The sequence below is a fragment of the Natator depressus genome, chromosome 6 (assembly GCF_965152275.1).
Source record: "Natator depressus isolate rNatDep1 chromosome 6, rNatDep2.hap1, whole genome shotgun sequence".
Lineage (NCBI taxonomy): Eukaryota > Metazoa > Chordata > Testudines > Cheloniidae > Natator > Natator depressus.
Window position 1 is genome coordinate 25,574,904 of NC_134239.1, and position 17,779 is coordinate 25,592,682.

Consider the following 17,779-nt stretch of genomic DNA (forward strand, 5'->3'; position numbering starts at 1 on the left):
CTCTGGAGGGCAGCTGAGGATTTGTGTTTGATGGTTTTGGGGAACACACTGTTGTTCCCTAGCTAGGTCTTTAGGCTGTAACAGATGCCTTCAGCTTCTAATCGGAGGCTGCAGCCGAAGAGCATGCACAGACGGCAGGCCATGGTGGGAACAGCGTATTTATCACTCCTGGGGCTGTGCAGATCGACACATATGTTAGCGTTACTACATTCGCACCAGTCACAGCTGCCTCAGGCAGCCCCTTCCAGGTGTCTGAGTAACAGTAATGATTGTGAGCATTAAGTATGCACCAACGAAACCCCTCCCAGTCTGAGCAGCAGAGGTTGTTATTAAAGCCTGAGTCAACGTTAGCAAACTCATCACAAGGGGTGCAATGGACTGGAAAAGGGTGGCACTCAGCAGGCTGATGTGATGGGAATCTTTTTAGATCATCTCCACCCCATTCTCTCTGAACATCCTAATTAAGTGGCAGCCCTTTTCTCTCCCCAGATGGCAGGCTCAATGTTGGCTTGGTCCTGGGGAAAAGTGTATGCTCCCTAGTGTGACTAGCCTCCTATATGCCCCCAGGCACATTACTGCTCTCACTGCCTGCTGCTCCCTGGGGGAAATCCTGACTCCATTAAAGTCAGGGGCCAAACTCCCATTGACTTCAGGGAGGTCAGGATTTCACTCCCTACGTTACTCCCAATCCTCTCACCTTACTGCTAACATTGGTGTTACACTGGCTCACACCAGGGCACGATCTGGGTCTTTGCTTTTCTTTTTCACCCTCTGTGTTGTGCTCATGCCGCATTATACAGCCCGCTGAAGTCAATGAGAGTCTCCCTGTTCACTTCAGTGGGCTTTGGATCAAAGCCTTGAATAACTCTACCAAGCTCACTCTCTCCCACTTCCTCAAAACCCTACTTAAAATCCACTTTATCCTCCTTCCATCCACCACTTGCTCCTTGCAGTCCCTCCCCTGGACTACTGCCCCATGTTTGTCTTGTCTAAGGGCCCAACTGGGTGAACAGTTTTGCATACATAGCTGGTGGCTCTTAACTGGACGAGTGTGGGTCTGTGCGCATGACTGTAAGCTCTCTGGAGCGGGCAATATGCCTCTCTCTATATTTGTATAGCACAGTGTACGTTTACGTGGTTTTTAATAAGAAAAGTAAGCCAGGGTTCAGAACAGGGAGTGTAGAGTAGAAATGAATTGGCTTCCAGAGGTTCAGAGGCTTGGTAAAGAGAAGCACCTGGAACTTGAGATGCTTCCCCAAACCTCTTTGATCTGGAAGTCTTGCAAGTCTCTCGTCTGACTGCTAATAGGCTGGTTTGATCAGATCAAACATGCCATGAGTAAAATTTTCAAAAGCATCTAAAGAAAAAGCATTCAAAAGCTACTCTGAAAAAAGCATCTAAGTGACTTGAAAGCACCTAAGCCCCATTGACTGTCAGTAGGGTCTAAGGCTTCTAGGTAACTTAAACGCTTTCAAAAAAATGTTACCTCCCAGATCAATAGCTCTGGACAAATTTTCTCAAACCGTAGTACTTTAAGAAAAAACCCCAACCAACCAAACTATTTCAAACCTAAGAAAAGTTTGGGTCATCTCTTATTTATCTGATCTGGTTTGCTCAGCCTTAAGCATAAAGATAGGCCGTTGCAGACATGAACTCAAAGACCATTATCAAATCCTACCATGGTACCCTTCCCGCTCCCTGAGGGTTCTACCGGCTGGAGCCCCTGTTGTCCTCCCTGCCAGGTGAGACACTTCAACAGGGATGGTCACACCACGTCAAGTGCTCCCATTGTGCTGCCGCACAAGAAACTCGGCTAATGTATTTTGATCCTAAACTGTCCCTTGTGCGTTTTAAGGGATGGCTCATGCAGCCATCACTTGACCACCCTCCTCAGCTCCACAAGAAAGCACATTAAAGCAGCACAAGCTCATTGAGAGCCACCAGACTATTGCTTTTCTTCCTCATGTGACTCGGAGCAGCCCTAAGATGAACTCAGCTCCCGCACCGTCATTGGTTAGAGAAGAGGAATAAGGAGAAAGTTTTCTGCATGTACGTGGAATCCAGGGACCGTTACCAATGTGGGTTCTCTGCAGGAGGAGTGGAATCATCGCATGGATCTCATAAGCTGGCTCTCCTATTTGCGAGACCGGTGCTTGGAGTCATGAGTGGGCATTGTGCAGCTTCAACAGCGAATATTTAAAATGGAGCTGGAAGATCTAACAAGGCAGGGGCTGCTCTAGAGATTGAGTGATCCGCTACAGTTCTGATTATCACTTATTCAAGAGACGGCAAAGGGTCATTAAAAGGGCACGAATATTGTTTCCTTTTTAATTTTAAATCTATTTCCATTTCTTTTATTTCCTCATTTGCTTCCTAATCCTGGTACTCACTCTCTACAGTGCATGCGTGTGGCAGGGGTGGGGCAGGTACTCAGACACATTTGGCAAAGCCAACAGAGTCATTATCACGGTCAAACACTGTGTAGTAGGGGCCAATGAATACGTCTCCCAGGATCCACAGCGGGCCCCCGGGAGGTGGGACGTCCAGGGCTGAAAATCCACTCAGGCAGATGGTCTCTCCCTGTACAGAAATCTACAGGAAAGAGTGAGAAGGTCAGTAGGAGGACGAGTCTTTCATCCCTTCCCCTGCCCTCCCACACGCTCCGCTCTAGGGCACTGATTGGTGGAACTGACTCTACGTGGGGTGAGGTATTAACCGTGATCATCATCATGATCTATCACGACAAGGACTGGCCCTGACCTCTCCAAACCCAGTGGCAGATGGACTACAATAGTAGGAGTCACATGATGTCCAGTCCATTATTGCTCACTCTGCCTCCCTAGTTTCACCCACTGCAGGGGTTGATGGCTTTACTCAGTCGTGTCCTACAACTGCAACAAACCAGTGGAGGTCTCCATTGCTCTCTACAGACCCAGCAGCATGACAACATCCTGATTCTTCAGACTCATGCTTCTCCCCAAGTCTGGCATGCAGGGGTCCCAGCCGGAACCGTAGTGCATGGAACCAATTCTGACCACACACACAGTGGTCTCACTCTCTGTAGAGTTACTCCTGATTTAGACCAGAGTGAGCAAGGTGAGTGTCAGACTCTGTGATTGAAGCTCTGGGCTGATCCTGCTCCACGGATCATGCTTTGGAGTCTTGCCTGCTCTCTTCAAGAGAGCAGGTTATGATGCGGACTCAGAGATAGGACTGGCAAACCGCTAACCTTGCAGCAGTGAACAGGCACTATCCTGGCAGGACTCACGTGGTCACTGGGGTGAAACCCCTGCTCCACTGAAGCGATAAGACAACCACTGACTTCAGAGGGGCCAGGATTTCACCACGAAAGCCCGGCCTCCTACATCTAGGTAAGAACAGCTAGCGTAGGAAAGGGAGCTGGGTAGAAGCTGCTCTGGACTCACCTTGAAGGTGTACTGTTCTCCTGTGAGCCCATAGGGCTTTCCTCCTAGCATGAGAGTGACGACAGGAAGGGACGGCACTTTATCGCAGGGGATCACATACTGAAAAGGAAACAGCAGCAGTACACTGAAGCATGAGACCCCATGGGCACAGAAAGGCAGCTGGCTGGCAGGCTTAAGGAAAAGGGGGGTCACTAGGGGAGATGGTCAGGCCTCTCCTTCTGTTCTCAGACAACAGCCTTCTGCGGGTTAAGGGGGGGAAAAAAAAAAAAAGGGAAAGGAGGCAGCCTATGGTAATTAGCACCCTCCAGCCTTAAATCGAATCCGAATGGGTTCCTTGCTGAGGCATGGGCCCCTTACGATCAGCAGGGCTCAGCGCAGTTCAGCGTGCAGAGTTTCAGACAGCCAGTGGGAAGACTAGATCAAGAGGCGGTGTGGTCCTGGGGGTAGCACACTGGAGTGAGAGTCAGAAGACCTTGGTTCCACTCCCAGCTCTGCCACGGATCCGCGGTGAGACTTGTGGCAAGTCACTCCATGACTCTGCCTGGCTCTCCTCCCACCCTTTGTCTGCGGTGCCTCTTATGCCGATTCAATGGGAAATGGGACTAGAATGCAGTTGGGCTCCTTTGAAAACCCCACCCTCAGAGCTCTTCACTTTACTAAGTGCACGCATGGCGCCTATGCACAATGGGGCCCCTAGGAGCTGCTGAACTATAAAGCACAAAACACTGGATGAGCAAAGCAGGAGCAGGGGCACAAATACAGGGGTTCGAGTTCCTCAATCCCTTGGCCAGCCGGGCCCCAAGTTGCTCTCCACAGACCCAGTTTTGTCAATGGGGCTTGTTAGGGGCTAGCTGGGGTATGTAATGGACGAGTATTTGTTTCATGGTATGTCTGGGGAGATTTTTCAAGGGCTTGCAACACCATATTCTTACATCCTGCCTGGGACAGCTGGGGGGTGGTTCTGTTCTAGCACTGTGGAAGCCCTTGGAGGGAGACTCTTTCAACCCCTTTTTGGCATATCCTATTACTTGGATTGTAAATGCTTTGGAGCAGGGGGTGTCTCTTCATTAGGCATTTGTACAGCATCTAGGATAGTAGGGTTAGGCCCTTCTAGCTGCTACTGCAATAGGAATAGATGGTGTTAAACAAAAACCCCTAGAGACTATGGATAGGTGCAATCCATCTAATTATACATAAATTCTCTGAGTGCTGTTGATGGGGCCTGGAGGGAGCCAGGTCCAGAACGAATGTCACTACATTACAGGCACCCTTATCCCTGCAGAAGTTAATAAGGCTGATAATAAGTTAATAGGTTAATAATGCTCTATACACATTGTTCTAAAACCCTACAGAACTTAGCAGAGAAGGAGATCCTTCCTAGACCTTTATTAACCACCCTACAGAATCCTATACTGGGGACTTGATTATCTACTAGGTTCTATAGGATTGGAAAAAAGCCCCTGGGAAGATTCTCATTGTATATTAAATCCTGTAGGACTTTTGTGCAAGTGCTCTCAAATGTGAATTTACCTCCGCCCCTTCCCCCACTGCTACAGGGAGGGGATACAGGGGCTGAACCAAAGCCTACTGAAGTCAATGGGATCAGGCCTTAATTCTTGTCCCAGCTGGCCAAGAAACAGCGTGGGAGACTATTAAACTCCAGTCCATTTCCTCACTGGCTGCTTCGGTCTTAGTTTATCCGGAACTGGCGTGATCACGGTTAGGGGGGCTGCGATTTCTCCATGGCAACTTGCTCCTCCCAAACAAGCAGGTCAGTTTCCAAAGCAGGAGAGAGAATCCAAGCTCACTAGCTGCGGTTCAGGACAGGGAGGAGCAGCGTGTGTCTCTCCCTCTCCCAGGCTGCTGCCCTTAATTCTCTGTATGGGGCTGTAAAGTGTACAGCACCTGGCTCGCCGTGCCAAAGGAACGGCAGGTCCCTGCCCCAAGGAGCTTGCAGTCGAGAGGCGTGACGCAGGACAGAAAGACTTACGTGCTGATGGAACACTACCATTGGGTTTCAGGAGCTATGGGCAGAGAGAAGGAGGGGATTTGGGTCATATTAATCAGGAGGCTTTTCAGGAGTAGAAAAAGGAGAAAAGGAATCCCCCCCAAGAGGGGCTTCAGCAGAGCACAGAGAGTGGGAAGGGGCTGTAGGAGGAAAGACAGGTAGAGCTGCAGGGAGGGACAGAAATAAGAGATCTACAAAGTAAGGAGAAGCTTGATGTTAACCTGTCTGAAGAGGGGAAGCCAGTGTAGAGATTCCAAGGAGTGGGGGCACCAGTATTTTGGAATACTCTGCCCTCCCCGAGTTTCCAATACACCACCCAGTTTCTCTGCCAGGGTTTACCTGTCCTTTGATGAGTGGCTTAGCCCCGATGGCAGCCTGCAGCGCCTTCACCTCCTTCGTTGGCCCTGTAATGAGCGAGGTTCCGGTGTCCACAATGGCTTCACAGCCCCCTTTGCACAGGGTCAGGCTGTTGGCAACATCCAGTCTGTGTGAAGAAGAAGATTCCCAGATAATAAAAGCCCTTTGTAAGTTGGAGCCCAGGTTGCAAAAATGAATCAGTTCAACAGGGGGAAAAAACCCTTAATAGAACAGTATAAAAATACTGGCAAACTTGTGTAGAGGAATTAAGAGTTAAAACTCCCAGAATATGATGAAGTATGGAAAAACCTAGGCCTTACTCCAGCAGAACACTTGAGCAAATACCTCACTTTAAGTGAATAGTCCCATCAACTTCAATGAGAGCACTCATGTGATTGAAGTTATACGTACTTTGCTGGAGCACGGCCAAAGCTACATTTGCCCAGACATCTTTAATTTCTGCCTGGTATCCCATAACTAGCGGGCATGCTAAACCTGTTACCATGGTGAGTTAACCAGGATGACGACATATAAACCTGTATGTACTCTGGCACTTCCCCTGCAGAAATCTGAATCCGTTTCCACAGTGGTTTATGCAGCAGTATGTACCACTGTGGATGGCAAAGGGTTAAAAGGGTTGTGTAACATTTCCTACTTCAAAGGAAGTGTGTTAGGCCGGTGAGGTGGGGAAAGGTTTGGCCTTTGCAGATGTTAAGTATCACAATACTCTGCACTGTTATAAAACCTTCCCGTCAAGGGTCTCAATGCACTTTGCAAACATGAAATAACTTGGGGATAATGATACTTAACCCATGTGCCAGGGAAGGGTGGGAGGCACTTGGAGATCCTATCTACACTACAAAAGCTTTGCCGGTGAAGCTATACCAGCAGAGGCCCCTAATGTAGACACAGCATATGCCCACAGGAGTTTTTCTGTTGGCATAGTGACAACACTTTCCCTAATGACATTAGCTATGCTGAAAGATGCCCTCTTCGGTCACTATCACTGCAGCTACACTGGGAGGGGGTTTACAGTCAGAGCTGTGTCAGCTGTGGCTCTTTCCACACCCCTGACTGACAAAGCTACGCCAACAAAAAACTTTGTAGTGTAGACCTGGTCTAGAGCTTGGAATAGAAGTCAGGGCTAACAGCCCTTTGCTCGGACCACGCAACCAGGCTCAGTTTCTCTCTCACTTCCCTGAGCGAATGCAGAGTGATTACTACTGCATGCCTGTAAGAAGAGGGCCCCTTCCATCAAGTGCTGAATTCTTGGAGCCCCATTCAGCCCTTACGTACAAGCAACTCTGGGGCTTCGTCCCCTCTGGGAACGATAGCAATCGGTGTAGCGAGGCCCCGGGGGAGACAGGTAAAGATGCCAAAAGCCGTGATTTGGTGGGTTTACTCCTGCTTGAAATTGGCATAAGCTGCAGCTTATAAGTGTTTGCACTGGTGGCTTGTGCCCAGCACAGAGCAGGCCTGAAAGAAAACAATGGGACTTACACCCATGTATTCAAGGGCAGAATTTATCCCATTGTCTTCCGCCTCTCTCTACTTCCCAGGGACTAATTGGCTAGGTGTGCTATGGGATTTTGAAGGGTACAGTCCAGACGTGTGTGTGAGTGACAGAGAGAGAGAGAGAGAGAGAGAGAATGCGGAAAAGGAGATGGAACTCACTGATCCATGTGGACCTGCCAGTATGCCTTGCGTGTGACATTCACCCAGTTGAAGTCTCCGCTATAATACTTGGGGTCAGTCCCCCCCAGCAGCAGCTCCCCTCCGGGCTGAGCTGATGGGTCCCTGAAAGAGTAGAGACAGAAAATCAATTCAAGTAAAGCAGGGGGGAGGAAGACACTGCTTCTCCAAGCACGCTCATTCCACAAGGGATCCCTGTGCACTCATGCCAGGGGGTGGGAAGAAGAGAGAGCGAGCACACAGGGCACCCACATATGAAAGGTATAAAAATATTAAACCACCAACATTGTGGCTTAGGCTGTGAGGAGAGAGGGGATATAAGGAGATGTCTTAGGCTAGCTGAGGTGGAGCCATCCTGTAACAGCTATGGATGTTGTGTTGAGACCTGGAGAAACTCACTGTATGCAAGGAAAGAGCAATGGAAGAAGGATCATTGATCACTGACAGCCTAGACTGGCCAACTTTTTTTACCATTAGCTCCAGGACTAAAGAGACAGACATAGACAATTTCTTTATCTCCCTTGCACTTGGGGCTAGGGCAGGGGCAGAATAAGCTCTAATACCCTGCATCCAGCCAACAACATGTGTTTATGTGGGCAGGGATGAAGCTGATCAAATGATCCGTTGTTATTGCCTGACTCTTGGACCAGAGAACCAAATTCTCCAGGTTATTTCAACACACAGATTGCAGCTGAATAGGTGTGAGGAAGCATTGCTATGGGGGATTTTTAGCCTTAACTGAACCAGAAACCTGCCCCCCAATAAAGACAGTTTTCAGCCCAAGGAGTCTTGTCTCTCCCAGGTAAATGGAAAACCATGCTCAAGTCTGTAGGGGTGGTGATGGGTATGACAAAACCAGCCAACACCATGGTGTCAGGGCCTCCTGCTGCCATGATCCCAGTCCTCCCTCCATATGGTCTTCTCCCACTCCCCTTGAAACTCACAGCCTCTCCTGGTCCACCACAGCACCACATTCAACCCCTCCTCTTAGGAACAAAGCCCCTGAATCTCCCCTCCCTCACACTGGTTTCATACCAATGTAGCTCTGTGGAGGTACTCCCAACTGTCACTGGTGCAAGGGAGAGGAGAATCAGGCCTAAACTCCTTCAGCAAGGCCCACCAGTGATTCCCATCACTACATGCATAGGACTAATGTGAACCAACCCAGAAGGAATCCACGACTCCTTCCCAGTCCAGAGTTCGACTTTCTGCCAACATATAAGCAGCAGGTAGAGTTATGCACTGAGACCCCATTCCTCTACCCCCTGGGTAGGCATCCGGGTATACTTGGTCCTGCCTCAGTGCAGGGGGGTGGACTAGATGATCTCTGGAGGTCCCTTCCAGGCCTACTTGGCTATGATACTGTTAACGGCACCTGTGCAAAGTGGGTGTGAAAGGCTACCATTTTGATCAGAAACAACAAGGAGTCCGGTGGCATCTGAAGAAGTGAGGTTTTTACCCACGAAAGCTTATGCTCAAATAAATCTGTTTGAGTCTTTAAGGTGCCACCGGACTCCTTGTTGTTCGCATGGATACAGACTAACACGGCTACCCCCCGATGCTTGCCATTTTGATCAGATGGCATTAACACACCCACTTTGCACAGGTGGAAGTGACTGCCTAAGGGGCCAGACAGGGAAGAAACTTAGGGCTGGACAAAGGAAGCTGCTAAGCATCCTCAAGTCTTTTTGGGGACGCTCATCTCCTCAAAGGATCGGGCCATTTGAGTGCCAGCGCCTCGGGGCAGGACGTGCACGGACTTTGCCCGGTGACAAACACGCTGTAGGCATTCAGGAAAGGGAAAGCTTTGCAGATGATGGAAATCAGCGGAGCTCCAGAGAACTGAAAGAATCAGGTTTTTTTTGTTTTTGTTTTTTTTTTTTAAAAACAACAAAGCAGCTATGTCCGGAGCTCCTCAATCAGTTGCCCGATGCCAAGCAACCTGTGGGAAGTAGCTACAGCGAGAGATGAATGCTCACTCTCCCTGCAGGAGTAAGGGACCCTATTGCAGGAATAGGATTCTGGGGCCAGGCCCTCCTCGGGTGGAAAGGGATGCCAATTTCAATACAGCTGCGCCCCAATCAGCTGAGGATCTGGCCCTTGGAACGAGGGTGGGAGGACAGGAGGTGGCCCACAGGTTGGAGACAGCCAGACCCGATGTCTCAAGAATGAGCTCCGTGCCCCCCACAGCGTCACCTGTTGAGGTAGAAGGAAAAGATGTTCTTCTCCACCAGCTTCTGCTGAATGACGTTATCGAAGAAGGGTGTGACTTTGTCCACAGAGATCTTCGGGAAGGCCATACCCAGAATGCCATCGAACTTGGCAGCGATGAAGGTTATGCCAGGCTGCTTGGTTGCTTCACCAAAGATCTGGTCCTTGACAACTAAGTCACCAATCTGTGGGGGTCCACCAAAAAACAAGATGGTTAAAAAGAGAGACAGACAGTCTCAGAGTACCTGGGTGGGAGAAAGCACTTTCCTAGAAACAGGATGGAGTCAATGTGCGAGAGCTGTTCTCTGGTCTAGCATTGGCTAGAGAGATCCTGCCCCTTAATGCGCGCCTCACAGAGAAATCATGGGTGGATCTCAGGTCAGAACGCTATGCTACAAGTACAGGCCACTGGAGATACAACTCACATCTACTGCAGGCAGACCGACATCGGACCCTCTTAGCTCCCTGTGAATGGCATGACAGGAAATGCTTATGCTCCCTTCCCTGGATCAGACTTACTCCTCTAGCTGCTCTCTTATTTCTCTTGGCTCGCCCTCCTTGAGCCCCTCGGCTCGATCTGTGCCCCCTCCACTGAACTGAAACAGCCCAATTGCAGGTCACCGATAGCTTAGCTCCTTGGGGCAGGGAGCGTCTCTTTGTTCAGTGTTTGTACAGTGCCCAGCACAAGGGGGTTCTGGTCCAGGACTGGGGCTGCTAGGTGCTGTGGTAAGACACGTAACAGTAACAATAATAAATCCCATTCTCTCTTGGGCTTTCACCTCATGGCTTCCCTGGGCCTGCGCTTTCCCGATTCTCCTCATGTCCTCAGAGTGGATTTTTAGTAACTTCTTGGCCTCCTCTCTGCCCCACACGATTCTGTATTCTGTCCCCGCTTTGGCGTCCCCTAAAGAGAGGGAGTACCTCTCTCACCCATTCCCTTACCTACCACAGCGACCACCACCCCTATTGCCCTCCTCCCTAAGCTCTGCACTAGCGTGTCCGACTCCAGTTCAGACTGGCTCTCAGGTCCCCCCCCAGCCACTGGCAGTGCCGTTATCCTTCCTGTCCCCACACACATCTGGCCAGTTGCTGAGTCCTGTAGCTTCTACCTGCCCTTTCCTTGCTATCCCCTTATTGAGGTCATCCCCTGCAACCCCCCCCCCCCCCGACAACCGTCTCCTGTCTGGCTTGACTGCCTCACTGCTCTCCCCCATCAAAGGCATGTCTGAAGCAACCACTGCTAATGGGAGCTCCCATTCTGACCACATCACTTCTGCTCTTTCAGTCCCTCCACTGGTTTCTGGTCACTTACTGCCTTGTATTCGAGTTCCTGTTCCTTACCCTTGAGGCCCTACAGAATCCTGTCCCCAGCCACAACTTCCCCTTGCATTCCCAACGTGCCTCCTCACCTTTCCCTTCCTTCCGCTCTCAGCGGCCACCATGCTGCCCCCTACTCCTGAAACAACCTCCCCTCCCCCACCGCTCTCTTTCCTCCTTTAAAACCCAACCTACCTTATTTTCCTAGCTAGAATCTGCAGCCTCCCCTCATGAACTGTTGCTCTGAGCCACATGTTTGTCTGTCTAGTGGGATTTGGATGGCACGTCCCTCAGCGTAGGGAAAGTTTCCCCATCTACATTTACGGTCCTACTTATGCCCTTTGAATTAGGAGACCCCAAACATTCAGAGAGCAGACACCACAGATGCTGGTTCCCACATTTCTCAGGAAAGCAGGTCATGAAATTGAGGTGGGCACTGAAGGGCTGTGTTGGGGTGGTAGGAGGGGCAAAGTGGTAATCAGACCGATGTGAATTTAAGGTCAGCAATCTTGCCAGACTCATGGCTAGAAGGACTGACATGGTGTAAAGCACTAGGAGATCAGTTTGGCCCCAGTGAAGTCAACGGAGCTATGATGATTTACACCAGATGGGGATCTGGCCTTTGGTTTCTATCTGTAGCTGTTCACAAGATGTCATGGCTTAAAATGATCACAGGCAATTTTACCAATTGGACCAGGATGCTTTCAGAGTCCTAACCATCTTTCCTCAGTCCCCCCTGGTTGGGTCTGAAACTCCTATTGACGGCATTACAGTGAGATGAACTGTACTGAAAAGGAAAAGCTCAGCCTCTCTGACCTGACATCAGAAAACGATCCCTTGTAAATGACTAAAATCCCCCTAGGGTTAGATAGGGCCTCGCTCTGTGTCAGTGTGTAAGGGTGTGTGCGCAGGCCTCGTATGCGTGCAGAGAGTTCTTATTTTAACTGCACTAAGGACACTTTGTTTCAAAGTGTCATTTGCGTCACAAGAGAGAAAACCCACAGAGCAGGATGTGGGACAGAAAAGACCCGAGTGACATGTCCGGTAATGCACTGAGAAGAGGGAGGTGTTTTCAGAAGTTATAAATGCACCACCACAGCACTACTTCAGTGCTTAAACAAGAGCAATGAAATATTTGACGGGCCCGATCCCCAGCTGGAGCAATGCTGATTTACGCCAGCTGGGAAGCTGACCAAAAATTGCTAACATTTTGACATGCACCAAGGTAGCCAGGCGTGCACGCACTTTCAGGCTTGAAGCCTAAGAGCATCTTTAGCAGAGCAAAGGCATTGGGTTATAGAACTTTCCCTCTTTAAGTCACTTGTTTGGCTCCCATCCAGGTACATAATGATCAAAAATCATTACTAGTGGATGCTTGGTTGGTGGCCTCGCTCCAGTTCCTTGCAGAGAAGTCTCCCGCATCACATCCTGCAATTGGCACCATAGTTAGCAGCCTCAGCAGAAAAACCAAAAACTGAAAGGGGCATGAAGGCTGAAGGCCAAATCCTCAGCAGGTGTAGGGCAGGGTAGATTCAATGACTTCCTGGCTGGGGTAAATTGACCCCACTCCACTGAATCTTGCCTTGAACTCGCCCTTCCTGCTGTGTGGCTAAATGAGGACTTCACCGTGCAGGGCCATCAGCCTAGCACTCAGCTGTCTGTGTTTTCTGTCCTGTTCTTGTAAAGCACCCCCTAAGCTTCCTGTGAAGCTAGAATCCCCTTGGCAGAACTTGGGATCACTAGCACTCTGGGAGGCAGGGTTCCCCTGTTACAGCTGCATTCATCGTTTGTTCCTGATGGAGGTGGGAATCGTACTCCAAGTCAGTCAGAAAGTTTTCTACAAGGCTAGTGAATCATGGGAAAAGGCTTCCAAGGAAGGTTGTGGAATCCTCCTCACTGGAGGTTTTTAAGACCAAATTGGACAAACACCTGTCAAGGATGATCTTGGTTGGTCCTCCCTCACTGTGTGGGGATGGACTAGAGGACCTCTTGAAGTCCCATCCAGCCCTATATTTCTGTGTTTCTATTACCTCTCATGGGGTGTGTTTCCCTAGGATGTTCAATAAAGGTTCAGGATGCCCAGAATTACTATTTAGGGGCAGGGGTTTAAGGGGAAAGCAAAGAAGGGAAAGTCACAGTCCTCCATTCCCTCTCAGCTAGTCAGCTGTCCTTGCCAAACACCCGCCAAGATAGACCCACAGCTGGCAAATAGTGACTTTGATGGAGCTTTGCTGATATCAACCAGCTGAGGATCTGGCTCAGCTTGATGGCTGCATTTTAGGTCTGAGCTCAGACATTGACAATGGCCCCCATTTCACATCTCTTGTGCATCCCAAGCCTCTCTTGGACGTCAGTGGGAATTTGGGGTGTGCAATGAAAGCAGGAACAGGCCCAGCACGGGAAGCCACTTAGGTTCCCAGCATTTAGCGCCCCACCTCTGAGAGTGCCAGGAACCCACTGCAGTGCTCCCTTGGATTGTAAACTCGGCTCATCACAGGACAGACTTCGATCACTTCCGCACACAGGGAAGCTGAACATTGCAAGTTGCAATGGCTGCAGAGAGCCCCCCCACCCAGGCAGGCTCAGGAACAAACTAATTAAAAAGGCATTCCAATGATGATTAAAAAAAGCTGCAATTTTCCTTCTGACTCATTTCACTCCCTCCATTAAACTGGAGAGCACTGAAACCTACCAACACAATCCCATAAAGCCAGCTGCTTTGGATCACCGCCCCACTCCATCATTGGAGCAGCTCCTTTCAAATTGCCTCTTCATCTCTCCCGTCACCTGCGCCCAGCTCCCCCCGCTGCTCTCTCCCTGTAATCCTCCAATCCCACGAACAGCAGCCGACTGCACAGGGCAAAAGCAGACATCTCTATTGGTGCTAGACTTTTTTTTTTTTTTAAACCTAACAGAAGTGAAACATTTATTGCTAAATGCAAAATGACTTCATTGGGCATCAGCCATAAAATCCTTGGAAGGGGTTTTAGTGAATCCTAGAAGCTGCAAGGTTGAAATGGAATGACTAGGGTCTAGAACAACTCTTAGAGGTGAATGTTGCGATGCCAGGGATCTAGGCATGGGAGCAGGGACAGAGAGCTAGAATGGAGGGACAGGGATAGCATTGGGCTCTGCAGATCTCCCAAGACCAGTGCAGTACTTGAGGGTGGGAATAGGGGGAGGAAAGATCTACTGGTTTTGAAGGTCAATCCTTGCTTATTGTGGGGTGGCAAATCCTCTCACTCATCCGGGCAATACTGACGGTGAATCTTAGCAAGGGGAAACCGCACTCATGGTGTCATCTGTGCGACTCTGCCCATTGAGGATTCATTCTGAATCAGTCCCAGAGTCTCCTGTTGCTTACGGGGATAACACCTACAAGGGGACGTTCTGGCTGTAAGTCAAGTATTTCTGCACTAGTCTAGAAAAGACTCTGGCAGAGGGGAGCTAGAGTCTAGTCCAAGCCAGATGGGAAATTCAATTCAGGCTGTTCTTCTGCTCAGTGTGTGGGGGTGGGAAGAGGAGGAGAGAGAGAGATCCCCTTCTTTTGATACCAGCAGACTTTGTTAGCCAACACTTTTCAACTGGGACAGGCACAGAAAATGCCAGTGGATTTCTGGGCCTACCTAAAATAGGTTTATAGATTATCTATTTTGCTAAGCAAGTTTAGGGCTCTCAAGCCAGCACTGAAAACTAAGGCCCAGATCCTCAGAGGTATATAGGCTCCTAACTTGCATGGATTTCAACACCTTTGAGGACCTCGGCCTACGTAATTTGGAAGCCCAAGTCCCAGTGACTTTCAACAGGACTTGAGCTCTAAGTTACAGCTGTGCTTCAGAAGGCACGGAGCCCATGTTTTCAAGAGTGATGAGTGATTTCGGGCACCTCATTTTCTGAGTGCCTCACTGGAGACACACTGAAGTAGCCTGATTTTCAGAGGGTGGATGCTCTGCACTTTCTGGTAATCAGGTCCCTTTAAGTTGTCTCAAGTTGAGTGCTGGGGGGAAAAAAATAAAAAGATGTAGTCCCCTCCCCCCCCCAAAAAAATCACAGGTCACTTGAAAGTGTAGGCCCCAAGTTTCTACACAGAAGCAAAACTAATGCAATACAGGCACTAGCAGAGCAAGCTTACCCCGGACTGCCTCAAGTCTGATATGACGGAAGTACCCCTAGTGGTGGTAGCGTAGTTTAATCTCCATTCTCACTCAAGGCTTAGCCTCGCCAACGAGATCTGCCAATTGCAACGTGGACATGTGTCCCTAGGGGAGGTGGACTGAGATCCCCAACTAAGGCCCTGACTCAGCAAAGCACTTAAGCATGTGCTTATCTTTAAGGAATAGTGGGATGCAGTCTTTCCTAGTGACTAGAGAACTGGACTGGGAGTCGGAAGACCTGGGGTCTATTCCTAACTACTACTGGTCTGCTGGGTGACCATCGGCAAGTTGATTCCCCTCCCTGTGCCTCAGTTTCCCCACCCTACAATACCGACCTGTGTAAAATGCTCCAAGATCTGATGAGCCATTGAAATCAAAGGCACATGCCTGAATTCCTGGCTCAACGAGGGCCTACATGGGTTGCAGAAGTGAAGTACAGTCAATACTAACCCCCACAACATCCTGGCTGAGGTATCCAGACAGGCTCCCGGTTCCATAATGGATGGCGAAAGCTGTGCCGTTCTTCTGGTATGTACTGGATTTGGAGGAGTCGTATTTGTGATGGATCACTGCAGCGAGGAATAGGAACACAGGAGGTACACACAATATGAATGTTGCTCAGCAGTTTACACAGTGCGTTGCCTGTCTGAAGCACTGGTCAGGCATTAGCTAATTAACTGAGTGGGTCAAAAAAAAAAAAAAAAAAAAAAAAAAAAAAGCTGTCAGGAACTCCTAGAAATTAATGTCACAACCCGCCTGAGAGATGTGATAGAGGATCCCCCTTTTACAAATGTTGAAGGAGAGGGTAAGCAGAACCCTCATTCTTACATATGCCAATTCCAGAATGCCTTATAAAGCATTTCTAACATGCGAGCAATTCAATGATGAGATCCAATTTAGCAGTTGAATAGGATTTGGCTACCGGATTTGGAGACTAGACTACACATGGCTGATATGTCAGGGGACATTAGAAACCAAGAGAGTGATGCTCAAGTCACCATAACGGCCCCAAGAGGAAGATGCTTTGTGCTCCAGAGAGTTTGGGTGAATTTAAGTATATACAGGTATTAAAACATTAATTTTTGTATTCACTTATTTAGATCACATAGCATTTCTTTCTTAAAGGTGACCTGGAAAAGATTTTTTAAAATATAGGTTTTCTGCCCTTCTTTATAAAGATGGCCTGGAAGGTTTTAGTTTAAAAAAAAAATTAAAAAAAAAATGGGGGTGGGGGGAACGGGGGACGGAGAAGAGGGAAGAAGGATGTCTTCCCCCATTAGAGTGACCAGATAGCAGATGTGAAAAGTCAGGACAGGGAGTAGGGGGAGGTGGGGGTAATAGGCGCCTATTACAAGAAAAAGCCCCAAATATTGGGACTGTCCCTGTAAAATTGGGACATCTGGTCACCCTATCCGCCACGCCTATTTGTTTTATACCTTAGAAAGTTCAGGAATTTTATTTATTTCTTCCCCAGTTTTGCTCAAGGGTCTAAATGGATGTCTCAGCAGACATTGATTGTTTTTAATTATAAGGCTGGAGACAAGAAGTCATTAGCAATGACATCCTTGCTCCCAAATGTTTTTTCATCCCTGGAATTAAATAGGTCAAAAGACAAACAAGCCAAAAAGATGGGACCTGATGCATCACTGCCTGGCACCTTGTGCATAATCACATCTGTGCAAACTCAATTCCAGTTTGGGAGCATTTTACATTTGCTTTGCACTAGAGTAAAATGAGCGATGCAAGGTGCAAGTTGAGAATCAGGACCACAGAGCTGTGAACAGACCAGCTAAAAATCTCTTCCCCTCTCAAATGCGCAGCTATCTTACTCCTGGCTCTTGGGTTGTCAACCTTTCCCTAGCTCTCTAGTTGTATAGAATCTCCAAGATAGACCAGTCCTGAATCAGAGTCTCCAGCCTAGACAAGGCCCAAATCTCCAATATATAAAAACAAATGGGAAACAAACCCACTAAAAAAAATATTATACAAATATTTTATATAAAAATATCCATCCAACTGCCAAACTACTATGAATCACAAAGGGCACAAGTCCAATATTCACCTCCCCCCCCCCGTCCCTCCCCGGCTTTGCAGGTCACCTTTCATGTTTGTATATTTGTTGGCTCCACTTTCTCCATTCTGCTTAAGTAACACATTTGGTGGCTTTTAAAAGGCATTTTACCACAGTTGGGTTTGACATCTTCTTCTTTGGAGATTTATTATACTGTAACATCACAGGGCGAAAACCTTGTAATTTGTAAGCCTTTGGTTCTAGCCACAACATTTTTAAAAACATAGTTATTATTAATTATAGATCCATAAACATGTGCATGCATAGTCTGGGCAGTAATAAACTAGAAACTAGGACAGTTGGTATCAGATCTAGCAAGATAGGCTTTTTTGACAGCATTGAGCAATAGGACAACACAGCTATAATTTGGGGAGAAGCAGAGCGACACATGGAATGGCTCATTACCCAATCAAGGTCATTCCGAAAAGAAATTAATGTGAGTGTGTGTGGGAGACGGGGGCGGGAAAAAAAAAAGACAGAACAGGAGGAGAGATGGGAGAAGGAAGGGCCATTAACTTGATTGCTCACGGGACTGGGACTCAGG

General features: G+C 48.6%; 1 protein-coding gene across 1 annotated transcript in view; it reads right to left on the reverse strand.

The window, feature by feature from the left end:
• Window positions 1–697: 697 nt before the first annotated feature.
• The window catches only part of CTSD (cathepsin D), a 32,458-nt gene continuing 15,376 nt past the window's right edge, over window positions 698–17,779 (reverse strand). The window contains exons 4-9 of the mRNA XM_074954838.1: window positions 15,615–15,733; window positions 9,679–9,878; window positions 7,465–7,587; window positions 5,773–5,917; window positions 3,426–3,524; window positions 698–2,592 (exon numbers count right to left, since the gene is read on the reverse strand). Of these exons, the coding sequence (XP_074810939.1) occupies window positions 2,431–2,592; window positions 3,426–3,524; window positions 5,773–5,917; window positions 7,465–7,587; window positions 9,679–9,878; window positions 15,615–15,733 (848 nt within the window). The 3' untranslated portion in view covers window positions 698–2,430. The remainder of the gene's footprint in view (window positions 2,593–3,425; window positions 3,525–5,772; window positions 5,918–7,464; window positions 7,588–9,678; window positions 9,879–15,614; window positions 15,734–17,779) is intronic.